This window comes from Dermochelys coriacea, chromosome 17, assembly GCF_009764565.3.
Source record: "Dermochelys coriacea isolate rDerCor1 chromosome 17, rDerCor1.pri.v4, whole genome shotgun sequence".
NCBI lineage: Eukaryota > Metazoa > Chordata > Testudines > Dermochelyidae > Dermochelys > Dermochelys coriacea.
In genome coordinates this window covers 8,041,769-8,056,327 of record NC_050084.1, presented here as the reverse complement: position 1 = coordinate 8,056,327, position 14,559 = coordinate 8,041,769, and the positions used below count along the sequence as shown (strand labels likewise).

General features: G+C 44.1%; 2 protein-coding genes across 5 annotated transcripts in view; one reads left to right on the top strand and one right to left on the bottom strand.

Moving 5' to 3' along the window:
• Positions 1 to 14,559, top strand: part of SYNRG (synergin gamma) — a 129,560-nt gene that overhangs the window by 96,768 nt on the left and 18,233 nt on the right. The window lies entirely within an intron of this gene.
• The window catches only part of TADA2A (transcriptional adaptor 2A), a 28,628-nt gene continuing 18,365 nt past the window's right edge, over positions 4,297 to 14,559 (bottom strand). For 2 of the 4 annotated variants that reach the window (XM_038375927.2, XM_043499569.1), the window contains 2 exons: positions 13,715 to 13,788; positions 11,409 to 11,884 (listed from right to left, as the gene is read on the bottom strand). In XM_038375927.2, the coding sequence (XP_038231855.1) occupies positions 11,699 to 11,884; positions 13,715 to 13,788 (260 nt within the window). In that variant the 3' untranslated portion in view covers positions 11,409 to 11,698. Of the gene's footprint in view, positions 4,312 to 7,455; positions 7,459 to 11,408; positions 13,356 to 13,714; positions 13,789 to 14,559 lie in introns of those variants that run through there. The other 2 variants (XM_043499571.1, XM_043499570.1) reach the window with 2 other exon arrangements.

Sequence of the window (14,559 nt, the reverse complement as noted above, 5' to 3'; positions counted from 1 at the left end):
ACTATGGAAGTCCCTTCAGGGAGTGGCTAGATGGACGAGCGTGTGTTTCTAAAATCCAAATGGAGTCCAGATTGCACTGAAGTTGTGAGGGCCAACATAACAGGGGCTGGTATGATCTTGAAAGTTTATAGTATGGAAAAACATTCGTCTCACTGAAAATTCAGACGGGAAAGCATGCCCCTAGAATGCTGGCACATGGCAAGCTTCAGAGGCCAGGATATACATGGTTTAGCTACAGCCTCCAAAGCATTAAGACATTGCCCCCCCCAGCCTATTTGCTTTATAGCAGACAGAGCTCTTCCTTTAAACCCTGCCTCTACAGTGAAGAATCGCATCACCTACCATGTGGAGGTGGAAGAGGAGCAAAAATAGAGAAATTAATTTTAAAATTGGGAGAAGTGTGTGTTTAAAAAAGAAAGTCAAAAGGCCAAAAAATGTGAATTTAAGAATTCTTTAAAACTGAGAGCCTGATTTACTCCTGTGCTCCCCCAGATTTACAGTGACTTAATTATTGACTTCAGTAGCGTTACACCATCTTAAAGTTGGAGGAAAGCAGTGGCACGAATCAGGCTCTTCATGTAAAATTCACGTTCGCTCTTGCACATCTTTCAAAGAACTGTTGTGGTGGGTGAATGTACGGCCTGGAGGCTCACTGGCTCTTATGAGAGAGAATATACTGCATGAATTCTCACAGCCTGTGCGTGCATATGTGTGTATGAAGTTGCACTGTGTATTAAATCTTCACTTGCACACAAGCTTTACTGGAGTGATCAGATACTGTAAGGGAGGTGGGGGACAGGTCTCCTGAATGTGTACGTAATGATAATCAAATGGTTACTTTCCCTCCAAGCAATGCAGGGTTTTCAAGATCTGAAGATCTTTTTCACACAATTTTGAGACAAGCTCCATGGGAGCCTGGACTCTGTGTTTGTGCTGTACCTGACCTTGGTTGGGGTTTTTAAGCTATGGTAATACAAATAATTATTAGTAATACACATATTGATCTTTCCAACAGCCTGGCTGGATAATGTGAATGGAGGACAACAATCTGGGGGCCCAGCCTCTCGTAATCTGATACAAAGGAGTAACGTCCCATCAAACAATTAAAGACCTCTACATTTCATGCCCAGTAATCTGACCCTGGGCCCACTCCAAATTATCATTTAACCAGCATTGTGGTAAATACCTAGATGGCTCAACATGCAGACTGCCTGGAAGCCTCCCTGCCAGTTGTTATAATTTAAACGCCCATACCACAGCACATGGCAGTATAAATATTAACACATCTTGTGCTTTTCAATCCTTGTGGCAGCTGAGAGCCTCTTGCCTTGTTCGTGTGCATTAGAGAACTCCAGTTTACCAGAGAGAACCTTTGGAATCCTTTGAATAAGGGATACAGCCAATTAACGGGGTGCTAGAGTTAAAAGGAAATGTCAAAAGCTCCCTGTGCATGGGGGGGAAATACCCTGCACGTGCGCACGCATACTGAAAACCACAACCAGTGACTCTGAACACAGGATGTGAGTAAGCGCATGGAAGAGTTTATCTGGGTGACATTCTGACAGCAGGATGAGTGTTGCTACAATGGTCATTTTCTCCTCCACCCTTGTTAGCCCCAATCAGAGCTGACCCAGAGAAGTGGGAAAGCTCTGGAGCTTGAAAGCACTGGAAGCACTAATCTGTTGCCACCTTCTCAGAGATGTCGACTAGCTCTCTCACCTGCCTTTACACTTTTTCTGAACCTTTTCACATCTTATTCTCCCCCCCCCCCCCTTTTATCATGTTGCTCTGATTTCCCTGTGCTTCGACCAAGAGTAGACACCTGCATTTTGTTCCTAGGCAGAACTGTAAATACAACCTGGAGTTTTTAGGACAATACCACATTTCTTCAGCCATGCTGGAGATGTGATAACTGATTTCCTGGCGAGGGCCCAATGCACCCACTGCTCCCTCTTGAAGACCTGACTGAGGAACACTGTATGCCCAATACAGCAAGGGAAGAACCCAGGGGATTGCCAAAAACCTTGGGGCAAAACACTTGAGGTTCTGGCTTCTGTCACATCAAGAGCTGACTTTTGAAAGCCAGTGGGGTTACAAAGGTGTACCAGTGCAGGATGTGCCCCTATGGGATGAAATGTAGCCCTAATGTAAACCAGTTGAAGGCACTGCAATTACATTAGGGTTGCTCCTGTTACAAAATTCCACAGTCCTGGTCCAAAACACTAGCAGGCTGCAATCGTGCGACTGCATGGTTTGGGCTGTTACTGTAAAATGCCAGGGTGCATTTCTTAAGGGTGGATTGAGCCCAGGATGTAACTGGTCGTTAGCTTAATCATCAGGATGTCTTCTTGCCATCGCTCTCTAATCCGTGGCTGACACAGGGGTTATACAGGCAGTCTATGCTGTGAGCTGACTGCTGCTCGCCACACCCAGCCCATGTCACCACATAGGCAGGAATCCAACTCTCTGCTCCAAAGCTATTCTTCTCCAGTTTCCATGGTTACGCAACAGTTTCCCCCATCTCCACTGGCTAAAATGCCTGCAGAGCCCTGGGTCTCCATGTGATGGTTGGCTGCCTCGCATTCGGATACCGAGCAGCAGGCTCCCAACAAGACACCATCTTTCTGCAATGCACGTCGATAGTGCCGTGCTGCCTTTATTGCCTCGTTTTCCTGGGGCGGGGAGAGGAGTGTGACTGAGAGCTAGAGCAGAGGCCTACGAGTCAGGATCCCCGGGTTCCCTTCCAGACCCCACCGCTAACCTCTGTGATGACACATCACTTAATTGCTCTGTGCCACAGTTTACCCAGCTTCAACATGGGGATAATATGAAGACATAAACAGTGGTTGCACTTCGGTAGTCAACACTTAGCTATGAACTACCCAGACACAGCCATAGGGGAGAATAGACATTTTCCCCTTCTACTTAGGCATCCTGCAAACCCCACAGTTACTACCCGTGAGAAGTGCTGGCTTTCCAATAGTGGCCACTGTACCTACCTACTAGTGCTGTTAAGCTGCTTAATAGCAGTAATTCATTGTAAAGCACTCAGATTCTGGCCGGAGAGGCACACTTATGTTAAAATTTGCTATGCTGGGCCCTATGATCTCACCTTTTGCCCTTGTCCTCTTGCAGTTGAGCTGCTCTCTCTCCCCTTTATAATTCCATCTCCTCCCTTCACCCCTCAACTTGCATCACCCCATAGCATTTGGTGACCCCAGCAGGCACCCATAGGGGCGCAGTAAATGATCTTCCCTGGGCAAATCCAACACAGGAGCCAAAGGCCAGGTTTCATTAAATGCAAGGTGACAGTGTAGTGCAGAGAGAGAACCCTGAGCAGTTCTTCAGGGGTATGACTTGTTAATGGAAGAAAACACATATTGATTTAACAGCTGAGGAATATAGGTCACCCTCTGGGGAGCAAGGGCAGAATTAGATGCTAAACCTGGCGATTTGCTAGTGGCCAACTGAAGCAAGGGGCAAAAGCGAGGGTTTATCACTGATCGAATGTGCTGAGATCTCTAAATTGCTGCAAGGGCCTGCTGCTCTACAGGTTATTCATGCGGAAGGGAGGGGAAGAAGAGAGACTGGCTCAGATACCTGCTGTATTATTCAGAAAAATGGCTGGAGCATCACTTACGCCAGGGTGGAAAGGAGCTGGTGTTACAGAGAAGTGGCCTGTAACATACAGGTGCCACTTCCATATTGTTGAGTCACTAAATGATTCACAAAGGGTAAAGCAGGAGGTACTTATTTAGCCCAGGTATGTGTCACGTGGAGTCTTTGTTCCATGTTGGTGTCTATAGATGTTTGGAGTCTTAGTTATCTTGTGTCAGTGGCAAAAGATCCCTATGAAAAGGCCTGGTTCTCCTCTTACTCAGAAGTAGTGTAAATCTATTGAGAGACACCAGCATAAGCAGGTTCTGAATCAGGCCCAGCACCTACAGAAATCCTCCTGAAATATTGTATTCAAAGGGCCCAAATAACCAGTGCTATCAGACCCCACTTTCAGCCCCTCCTTCTATGGCCTTCATCCTTCTTTTGGAAGCTTCAGATGCTGAGGAAAATCTTTACCCACTCCCCCATAACTTTTACCCCTTGCTGCCAGGCTCTTGTTCATACAGGGCCTGACCTGAAGGCAGTGGAAAGATTCCCACTGACTTCAGTGGGTTTTGGCTCTGACCCATATAGGGCCAGATTCTGTAATGTACTGAGCACCTTCAGGTACCACTCCATGTGGATTGATGAGTGGAGAGTAGGGGCATTGAGGCTGCTCAGCACTTCCCGGGATTGGAGTCTACACCTGTTTTACTACCATACACAGGGCTGCAAGTAGAAGGCAATTGGAAGAGGCAGGTGACTGTGATACACCAGGGATGGAAACAACTACTTAGTCCTTGCACCAGACTGGTGTCCATTTGTCAGAAGCTGGAGAAACAGATCAGCTCAATGCATTCCTGATCAGGCCCTGCAACACCACTGAGAGCTGGATTTCAAGGACAACATTTTATGGCAAAATCCTTGGCTTCACCATGGCTGCACTGTCTCTGGCCACTGCCCACTTGGGCTCTACCGGGGCGAGGTAAGCTCGTGTTGCTTTACAATAGCTGAGGCGCAAGACAGTCTGACTGAGTGATGCTGCCAGAAGCAATTTTCCACATGGATCTGGCCCACAGGAAAGTTAACTGTCCCCTCTCTGCACCACCAAGCCCCTCCTATTCCCCTATGGGAACAGAGTTGCCCAAAGACTTCAGCTACCTTTGCTTAGCCGTGCAAAAATCTTGGAGCCTGATCCTCTATTGCCTTGAACTTTCGTCTAGCTAGTTACACCCATGTAAAATTGGTGTAGTACATTGCTATTCTGAAGGGGAGGCATTTTACACCCCTTTGGCACTGGTGCAAATGACTCCTTGTGATACAGGGCACTGGAAAACTGGGGCTGTGGTATCTGAAGCTGATCACTGCATTCAGCAAAATGAGAGGCGCTGCTATTTTCAGCATCCATTCACCTGTCTCCAACAGATTCCTTTTAAGGTGGAATATTATTTCTTAATATTAAATTTTCCAAAACGCAATACCCAAGAACACTGTCTGTCCATAACTGTAATATATACACACACACACCCATTCAATAGCCTCCCCTGACCAAAAGCTTCCAGCAATCTTATACTGCAGCTTCTAAAAAGCAGAAAAGGGAATAAAGGTCAGTACCCCATTGACTCCACTCTGCAGTCACTCTTCTCCATTTCCCCTACCTCCCATCTCCACCCTTCATCCTAACCAACCAGCCATACCCCTCGGAGCTTAGACAAAGGGCTCGTCTTCACCGCAGTTAACCCGAGTTCCAGCTCGAGTGTTGCCCCAACCTGAGTCTGGTCCATGCACAAAACCCCTTCCCTCGAGAGGGGTAGTGCTTTTCACTTGAGTGAGCCAGCCTGCTGGCCACTTAGGGGAGCAGGCTGCAGCTCAAGTTAGTGGGGAATCCGAGGCAGAGATGAAGTAATTTGCCCAAGGTCTCACAGCAGGTCAGCAACAGAGCTGGGGATAGAACAGCGATCTCCTGAGTCTTAGTCCAGTTCTGTATCCATTTGCCCATGCTGTTTCCTGTGTGCCTCCCTGACTGTGATTAGATGTGTTGCTAGAGCGCACTTGAGTCTATGCCCAATGCATGGGTGAGTGAATGGCTGGCTCTCCATGGCACCAGTACCTCTGCACCACAGCACATACAGGGCAGTATCAGAGCCCTCAGTGAGCTGATGTCTCAATGCAGAACCATTGGCTAGCATTACCAGCGCTACAGTATCACAGACCATTTTTGCTTTTCCATCTTTTTGAAATCTTGAACTTGAATGACAGAGACCAAGACTCTCCTAAGTGACTGATTAATGATTTTTGGGTGCCTTTTTTCCCCAGTGCCAAATGTGAACCATCTGTAAGGGGCCTGATAGTCAGAGGGCAGGTGCTCAGCACATCCTGAAAACAGGGACAGCTAGAATCTTTCAATGTACCAAAACACATGAATGCTTCTGTAGCACCTTTCGACCGAGAATGTCAAGGCGCATGGTTCTGCTATGGTTCTTCCAGATTAGATTTCCAAGTCTTGCTTTCATTGATGAAAGGCTGAAATAACGGTGAACGTCTGAGTCCACCTGACACTGATACATTTTGAAACAATTCCTTTGTGGGTTTTTTTTTTCCACATGGATGGAGTGTATGAAATCTAAGGAAATATCAGCATTACCAACTATTATTACTTGTACTGTAGTCACTCCATGCATAGACCAGGAAATCATGGTGGCAGGTGCTGTACAAACACAGAACCAAAGGCAGTCACTGCCCCAAACAGCTAGAAATCGGATCATTTAATTTCGGATGCATGCCTCAAAATAACCCCTCACTTCATAGTGTAGGCCATGGCTATCATGAAAGCTCCTCCTTGAGCCTCATCTGATTCCACCTTGTTTCTAGGGATCCTAGAAGCCCTTCCTAGGTCAATCTGAGATTCTTTCTGATAGGCCATAGCTCGTAGAATTCTTTCCCTTAAGTTCTATATCAGCCTGTCCCTCCCCACCAAAAACTTCCCCCTCCAAAGACGGTCTTATTTATTGTCTCTCAGTAGTGATGCAAACAGGAATTGGGGAACCATTGCGTTGGGTGATATACATACCAAAACAGAGTCCCCGCTTCTAAATGCATATGGTTTAAATAGATCATGTAAGTATGATAATTGTTAGCCTTTTCCTTACATTCTCTCTCTCTCTCTCTCTCTCTCCTGTCTGATGTCTTAGGTTTGAGGTTGGATTTTTTTCCTCTTCCCCCTCTCCCCTATTTTTCTCTCTCTATAGTACTTATCTGCACCCCCTTTTCATATTTCCTGAACATCTTTAATATATTAATCCTCAATACCCCATGAGGTAGACAGATGCTGCTGTTCCCATTTCACAGATGGGGAAATAAGGCACAAAAGAGACTAAGGTCCACTTAGCTCCCCAGGAAATCAATGGTTGTTAGGTGCCCAAGTGACTTACATACAGCAAATCTGTGACAGAGCAGGGAACTGAATGCAGATCACCCAAGTCCTAGGCTAATCCCCTGACCCTGGATCATCCTTCTGCTCTAATGATATATGATGAAGAATTTGAGCTCGTGCCTAAACAAATGTCTAGACATCATAAGCTATTTCCCATTCCATTTGAAAATGGCAGGGTCTAACAGGCTGCCACAAACCAGCACTGCTACAGGGAGAATGGATGCAAATGTTGCCTGGCTAGTTAACATAGGCCCAAGCAGAAGCAATCAGCGTATGGAAGGCAAGTAAGTCTGCCTGGAGAAGAGACGGAAAACATTTGGGCGGAATGGTTTATTAGGAAATACACACATGCAAAAAAATTAGAGACGGTCTTAGCCTCTGAAGGTAAGTCTGCACAGTATTTTGGAGTCCCAGCTCAGGCGGACACACTCAGGCTAGTGGGGCTCATGCTCTAAAATAGCTGTCTGGATGGCGCTTTGAAGTTGTGTCTCAGGCAGGAGCTCAAGCTCTGAAATATTGAGGGGGCGGGGGGTTTCGGAACCCGAGCTCCAGCCTGAACTGCATCTTCAAAGTGCTGTCCATACAGCTGTTTTTAGAGCATGAGCATAAGCCCTGCTAGACTGAGTCTGTCAATGCAGGATGGTAGGCTCGCTCCAAAATGCTGTGTAGACATACCTTAATGCTCTCTTTAAGGGACCAAATCAAAGTGAGCTGTAGATTTGAAGCTAGGTAGCAACATGCTTTGAGTCTATGTTCTGTTGTGTACATCTAAGAACCACTTTCCCTGAACTAATCAGCAGGCTTCTGCCTTTCCCATAGAATGCTCAACCAGTTTATTGGAACAGCAAAGAAAAATGCCAGCGGGCATATTCACTATGGATGGATTTTCTTCTTTTGCCTTTAAGTAAAACACAAGCAGGTTTTTGTTTACCTTGTATGTGCAAAGCTGTAGTTCTAGTCTGCCAAGATTCTTGTCACCAAAATCGGATGCTTGAGATTTCACTATCACCTACCTGACTGGAACTGGAGTAGCCACTAAAACTAGGGACTTCACATGACTTTATTATTTGTATTACAGTGGCATGTATGCGCCCTACTCAACTATCAGGGCCTTATTATGCTAGGAGTTGTACGAACAGTATAAAAGCATGGTATATCTGCCACAGAAAGCTTACAATTTTAGCTCCTGATTCAGCAAAGCATTTCAGCACGTGCTTGGTTAGCACGACTTCAGTTATTATAAGCAATAACCATTTAAAGCACTGATGTCTTTTATGGCAGAAAAATAACATGCCCAAAGCAGATTTATGTTCCCCAAAATCATACCATGTAAACCCAGTTATTAATAGTGATTAAGAAAGCTTAGTGACGAAAGCAGCCATGGCCTCTACTATTTACATGAGTTCAGGCATAATTAGTATTGCAGAATCCCAGCGAGGCACGTTAACCAAAACTGGCCTGCTTTCCCATCTTACCCAAGCCTTGTTCCTTATTTAACCTCTCATGTTCACCTGAGTCTCTAATTAAGCCAACTGAAATCCTGAGCGGTGAGCTCACAGTATAATAATAATGCCTAGTATTCCTATAATGCCTTCCATCTGAGAACCTCCATGTATGCTTAGTGGGTTCAGTCTCACACCATCCTGATGAGGTAGGTTTTTATTATCCCTGTTTTACAGGCAGGGTGAAAAATGAGGTACAGAAGTTAAAACCAAGGTTTTTCCAAAGCGACTGGTGGTTTTGGTGGTTTTTTTTGTGTGTGTGTGCGTGCGCACACACCTCTGTTTTGAGGGAACCAACTTGAGAGGTATGAAAGGAGTGTCCAGGACTTCCTGAAAATCAGGCCCTTTTAGTTTCTCAAGTTGGAAGCAAGGCCCCCAAAATCCCTAGTCACTTCGGAAAAGCTTGGCCTAAGTGACTTGCTCAAGGTGACAGCAAGTATAGGAGAAATGGAACCCAGGTCTCCTAAGGCCTGTGTTAACTGCTAGACTACACTGCCTCTTTAATTTACCAGAGAAAAATAAAATGACAAACTTGGCTGTTGTGAATGGGGTTCTGGTTTCCCTTGGGTCACTGTACTGGCTTAACTGATTGGAAAAGAAGAGTAGAGTAAACAGAACACCATATTCATGGCAACTGTAACTTTTCATTATTGCTAATTATTTGGATAATGCCAGAGCCGTGCATGGCACGTTTCAGTACAGAAAAAGAGCGTGTCCATCGCCCAAACGGCTCACAATTAAAGGAATACTAGAAAGGACTTGAAAAGCGAGGGCATATGTCTTGCAAGCAACAAAAGTCTTTGGACTTATTTTGTTAGCAGTTTGAAGGAAGTGGATTTGAAAGAGAAGGGAAGCAGGTGGAGTTCAAGCATTGCCTGAAAGAAGGCACTGAGGTGCACAGTGGAGACAAGCTCAAACTGGGGCTGAGCAAAGAGGGCATCAATGCAGGAAGGGACTCGGCTGTGAAGGGCCTTTTTGTTACTTCCAAATGGGGGTGAGGGGCAGAGGGAGGAAAGACCACAAATACAGCTGAAAATATAGAAATGTCCATGTGCTCTGACATGTCCTACCAGAACAGCCATGGGAATCAGAGAGAGATTGTTATATGTTTGTTTTTGGCTTGTTTCTGTTTGGGCTAGAGCTCAAACATTCAAAATAATCATAGGAACAACAAATATTAGTGTTGTTATAAAACCTGCCGCAAGCACACTAGAAATCCCCTTACTGCCCAGATTGCAAGATTGTCTGCAAAAGGGGAAAACAATATCGTTTCTTGCTACTTTTGTGGTGTATAAAGGAGACTTACAAGTCCCCACACCGTTCCACCCGTCTTGTTTTTTTCTCTTTACCTTGGCAATGTTGAATCTCCACTTCCCTGGCTTTTCTTGAGGTCTCCTTGGTAGACCTGGAGCCAGTGTCCTCTCTGTCCTCACTTAAGGGGCAGAACTGTTGACTCTTACAGATCTCTTCTCCCTGGTGTATTTAGGTGGTTGAGTTAAACAGGCATGAACAGAAACCAAAAGCTTTGAAACAGTGAAAACTCCTCTCAGTTGTTCAGCTTTAACTCTTGGCATTTGTGATGTCATAGTGCTAACAGCACTTGGAGATGGTGGTGGGCCAGATTCTCAGACATGCTCAGCTTCCTTCGAGCCTCTCTTGTGGTACAAAGGGGATGGAATCCAGTTTTAACTCCCCTGCTGGAGACACCATTCACCAAGGAGTCCCTATAAGGTGTAGAAGCAGTGTAGTAGGTTCCTGTTTCCCTTCCCAGTCCCTGGAGCAGGGCTGAAGAGGGTCTGGGAGAAGGATTGGCTGCAGTACATTATGCTCAAGCTACAGATATGCTCAACTGGCAGATGATGCCTTAGAAACCAGCTGGCCCTTAGGTGTCTCTAAACTACATCATGGTCTGCCTTAGGGAAGGCAATCAGAAAGCAGTAACAGGCTCCACGATGCTCTCTGCCCCCACAGAAGCCAAGTGCAGCAAAGAATGTGGTCCCAGTGTTTTTAAGAAAAAACAAAGACGACCAGAATTGTATTTCTACTGTAAGAGAGACAAGCAGGAAAAAAAGCCTCTCAAGTTATTGTTTTTCCTCCTTAGATTGCAAAAGAAGGAAATGACCATAAAGGAACTACCTTTATCCTCAAGCTTAGTTCCATATCTTAATACAATGGTTATACTGAATTATTAATAGAACAGCTGATTAGTTTTATTTCAGTAAGCTGTCACAACCCTATATTTTCAGCTGGCTATTTCAGCACGTTTCCATTGAATGCAGGAATACAGGTGAGCATGTCCCTAAGTTCAAAAAGGACATTCCCAGAGTGGTTTGTAATTTGTCTTAATTGGATGTTTTGTGAATGTAGGAGCTCTGGTATCGATCAGGAGCAGTATACGGTTTATGTATGTTATGAAAAAGGCTGCTTCTGGCTGAACCTTTCCCTTTAGGATTGTGCAACAAAAAAAATTAGATTTAAGTGTAAGAATTGCTGGTAGCTTGACTTGTCACCAAATAATGAGTGTACTAAGCTTTTTAAAAAACAACCAAACTGGAGTGGGGTTTGACTCTTGCTGTGATATGCACTAATACTTACAAATGTACTTCCTAATATGACTTCCCTCCTCCTTCCACATTAGAATTTTAAAAAGCACACCTTTGCAAACTCTATTTTTATACCGTCAACCATGTACTCGTCTGAAAACCAACACAATTTCACGAAGTAGTGAGAGAAGGGGAGGGGATAAGTTTCTAAATCCCTTCAACCATACAAACTACAAGTGAGAATTATTTTTAGGGGTTGCAGTTCTGTTCTTAACTTGCACTTCTAGCAGAATCAAGTCCCATGGTTCTCTTTATAGCTACAAGAGGTGTTAAAAATGAATGTCTACTCACATTTAATATTAGCTTATATGGCACACAACTCTTTTGGAAGTACATGGCAGCATAATACTGACAATAGGAGTGTTTATACAGCAGAGTCAAAAGAAAACTAGACAAAGAAATGTCAGTATTCAGACAATTTGACAAAGTTCCCTACTTTTTAACCAAAAAAAAAAAAAAACCAAAAAACCCCAGAGTCCTTGATTCAACAAAGTTAAAAACTTTCAGTACTGTCAAAGCTATCTCCACATATGTCACTCACGCCAGGGCTTCAACATGTGTCTTTAGGCTTTGGTGATGTATCCTTCTCTGATCAGGAAGTCATAGATTTTCCTGGTTTTGTTCACGTCGATCTTGATGAGTGCTCTAGCTTGGGCTAATCTCAAGCCTCCTTGCTTGTTACACTCATTCACTAAAGCAGCTTTATATTCTAAATAGGCTCCAGGAACCAATCTCACCATCTGACAGAGCTAGAAGACAAAGGTAAAGTTAATAAATGTTAACATCTGCCACACTTGCTCGTCTTGCAATACCTGGGGTGGGGCGGGGGGGGAAGCAGTGGGAGGAAGGAATGACAACCAAAAACCACACTTATTTTCCCCCGGGGGCGGGAGGGAAATGGCAATTACAAGCGAGTCCAACCTGCAAGTAATAAGAGGAAGAGTTTGCTGAGAGGAGTGCTCTGCTGCTAGCTGCTGCTTTAGAAAACATTCTTTACTGACAATACACTAGGGAGATGAGAGCAAGAACCTAATATTGCAGACGTGTTAGCATCCAGCATGGGTGGTGTCAGTGCAGAAGTGAAGAGAAGTGCACATGCTGAAGGGACTCACAACCACCAGTTCAGCACATTGGACAAATGCCAGAAAGGGTATCTATCTATTAATCCCCTACAAACTATGACTTTTTAAAATTTTTTTAAATACCCTTTTATAAAAGCAGCTATTTGCCCTCTCTAGCAGATTAGGGCAGAAAATTATGCAAAGCAACATTATGCATGGTGGACATTATGCAATTGACAATAACTGAGCTTATTAAGATGACAATCCCTAGTCTCTCCTGCAGATTGAAAATACTGATTCCCAAAAGCTCTCAGGTTCTGTTGTTTGACAGGAAAGGTTCCATGTGGCTCTCAAATATGGGCTTTCCCCTTGGTTCTGTGCTGTAAGGATACCAGTAGAGATGCTGACTGCCCCTTCTTTTCAATAATGAAGTGCTCAGTGACTGAACCCCATTGACAGAAATCAGCTGAGACACAAGATCTCAATAAGAAAGACCTTCTCTGAACTCTGCAGACAAGGAAATCTGACTCTCCCGTAAGCTAATGTTTGGGCAAAATTATCTGTATGTTGAATTGAGCCAGAAATACCATGTCCATTGGTAAAGTTTTTCACAACTGCTAGATCCAATGAATGGAAAACACAATTGATTGCTGTGGCGGAAAGAGAATCTAAAATTCATCTAGTGCACATCAAATGTACTGACATTTGCTCCTTGGTAGAATATGTGGCAAGATAAAGACCTTGTTTCTATTGTCTTCCTCCATGTCAAGACCACCATCTTCCATTTGAAAGATTAGTAGATGGGCCTCCCATCAACCTTCCATGGCTGTTTTTAATTAGCTAGATAAGTCAGTCTCTCATAGGAATTGGGAGATGAACCATGGTATTCTATATGGTAGTGCAGTGCTCAATTACTAGGCCAAGTTAACAAACAGTTTCTTAAAGAAGGCCAAATTCTGCTCTTTGAAATGTCAGCTCCCACCAAAGTTACTAGGAGCTTCGTATGCATATCCAAGGGCAGAAATTTGGACAAAGCACAAAACGGCAAGAATGAACTGTTTCATCTGCCATTGATCATCATAGTGTTATAACTCAACTTCGGTAGGTTTGGCCTAATACGGTTGACTGAGATTTAGTCCTTTGGTCTGAGCTGGCTGAACTATTTTTTTTTTTTAAAAAAAAAAACCTTGTTAGGAGCAAGTGATGGTTTCTGTTGGGCCCTCAAAGAAATCCTCAGCCAATTTTAAAGCAAACATTCATTAAGAAAAAGTTGCTCTCTTCCCTATCATAAAACCAGAGTGGAGTAAGGGACATCACACTCTGCACATTATAATGTAACAACTTCCCCAAGCTTCTTACACTGCAATAAACCCATTTGCTAGATCTATATCCTGTAGCAACCAAGATTAGGCAGCTCATAAAGGCTCGCAAGGTTAAGACTGCTCAACAAGACTGAGTCCGAAGACAAATAGCTACATGGTGGTGATCTGTCTTCCCGTTCATTTCCACTCTCCTTACCTCTTTCTCCTTCTCGTTAAGTTTCTCTGTGCCCGGGAGACCTGTGAGGTTCAGTGGGGGGGCACTCCGTCTACCTATGGAAATAAGGAAAGCAATGTTCACAGCCTAGGATGCTAGTTCGGAGGCTGCAGTTTCTCCAGATGTTTCGTCTCAAAAGGCAGACATCAATGACGTTAACCCAGTAAGATCCAAGCGTTTGGTCAGTTATTTAGAGCTCATCTTCAAAGCTGCACTAGTTTAACTAAAGACATGGGGTTTTCAATTGATTAAGTTAAAACTCCTGAGTAAACACTTAATTAACTTTTTTTAAGATAGGATTTGCAAGGGATCAACTTCAGCTAAAATGACATTAGCCAAGTTTAAACAGAATAAGCAGCATTTTACAGCAGTTTAGCTAAATTGACTTACATACTTTTAGCTAAATCAGTGCAACTTGGTATGTAGACTGGCTTTATCGTGTGCAGTGCAGATCTACAGTTCACAGCAGGTGTGAAACAGGAATGTTATAGGAAACTGCCAGGATTGTTATTTTTTTATTGATAAGCTTAATGGTCTATTTTTCCCACCTAATAGTGCAATATGTATAAAGTGTAACTGCAAATGAATGCCCACTGGAAATAAAGCCGCCAAATGGAAAATTACCAAAAGAAGCAGTTGAAATGCTAAGCAAAAATACAGTATCTCCCACTGTTTGCAGTGTTAGTCCAAGGGTATCAGAGAGACCAGGTAGGTGAGGTAGTATCTTTTATTGGACCATCTTCTGTTGGTGAAAGAGGTACGCTTTTGAGCTACTCTGAGATGCTCTTCACGTCAGACTTCAGGTCAGTTTTTGCAGTTATACATTA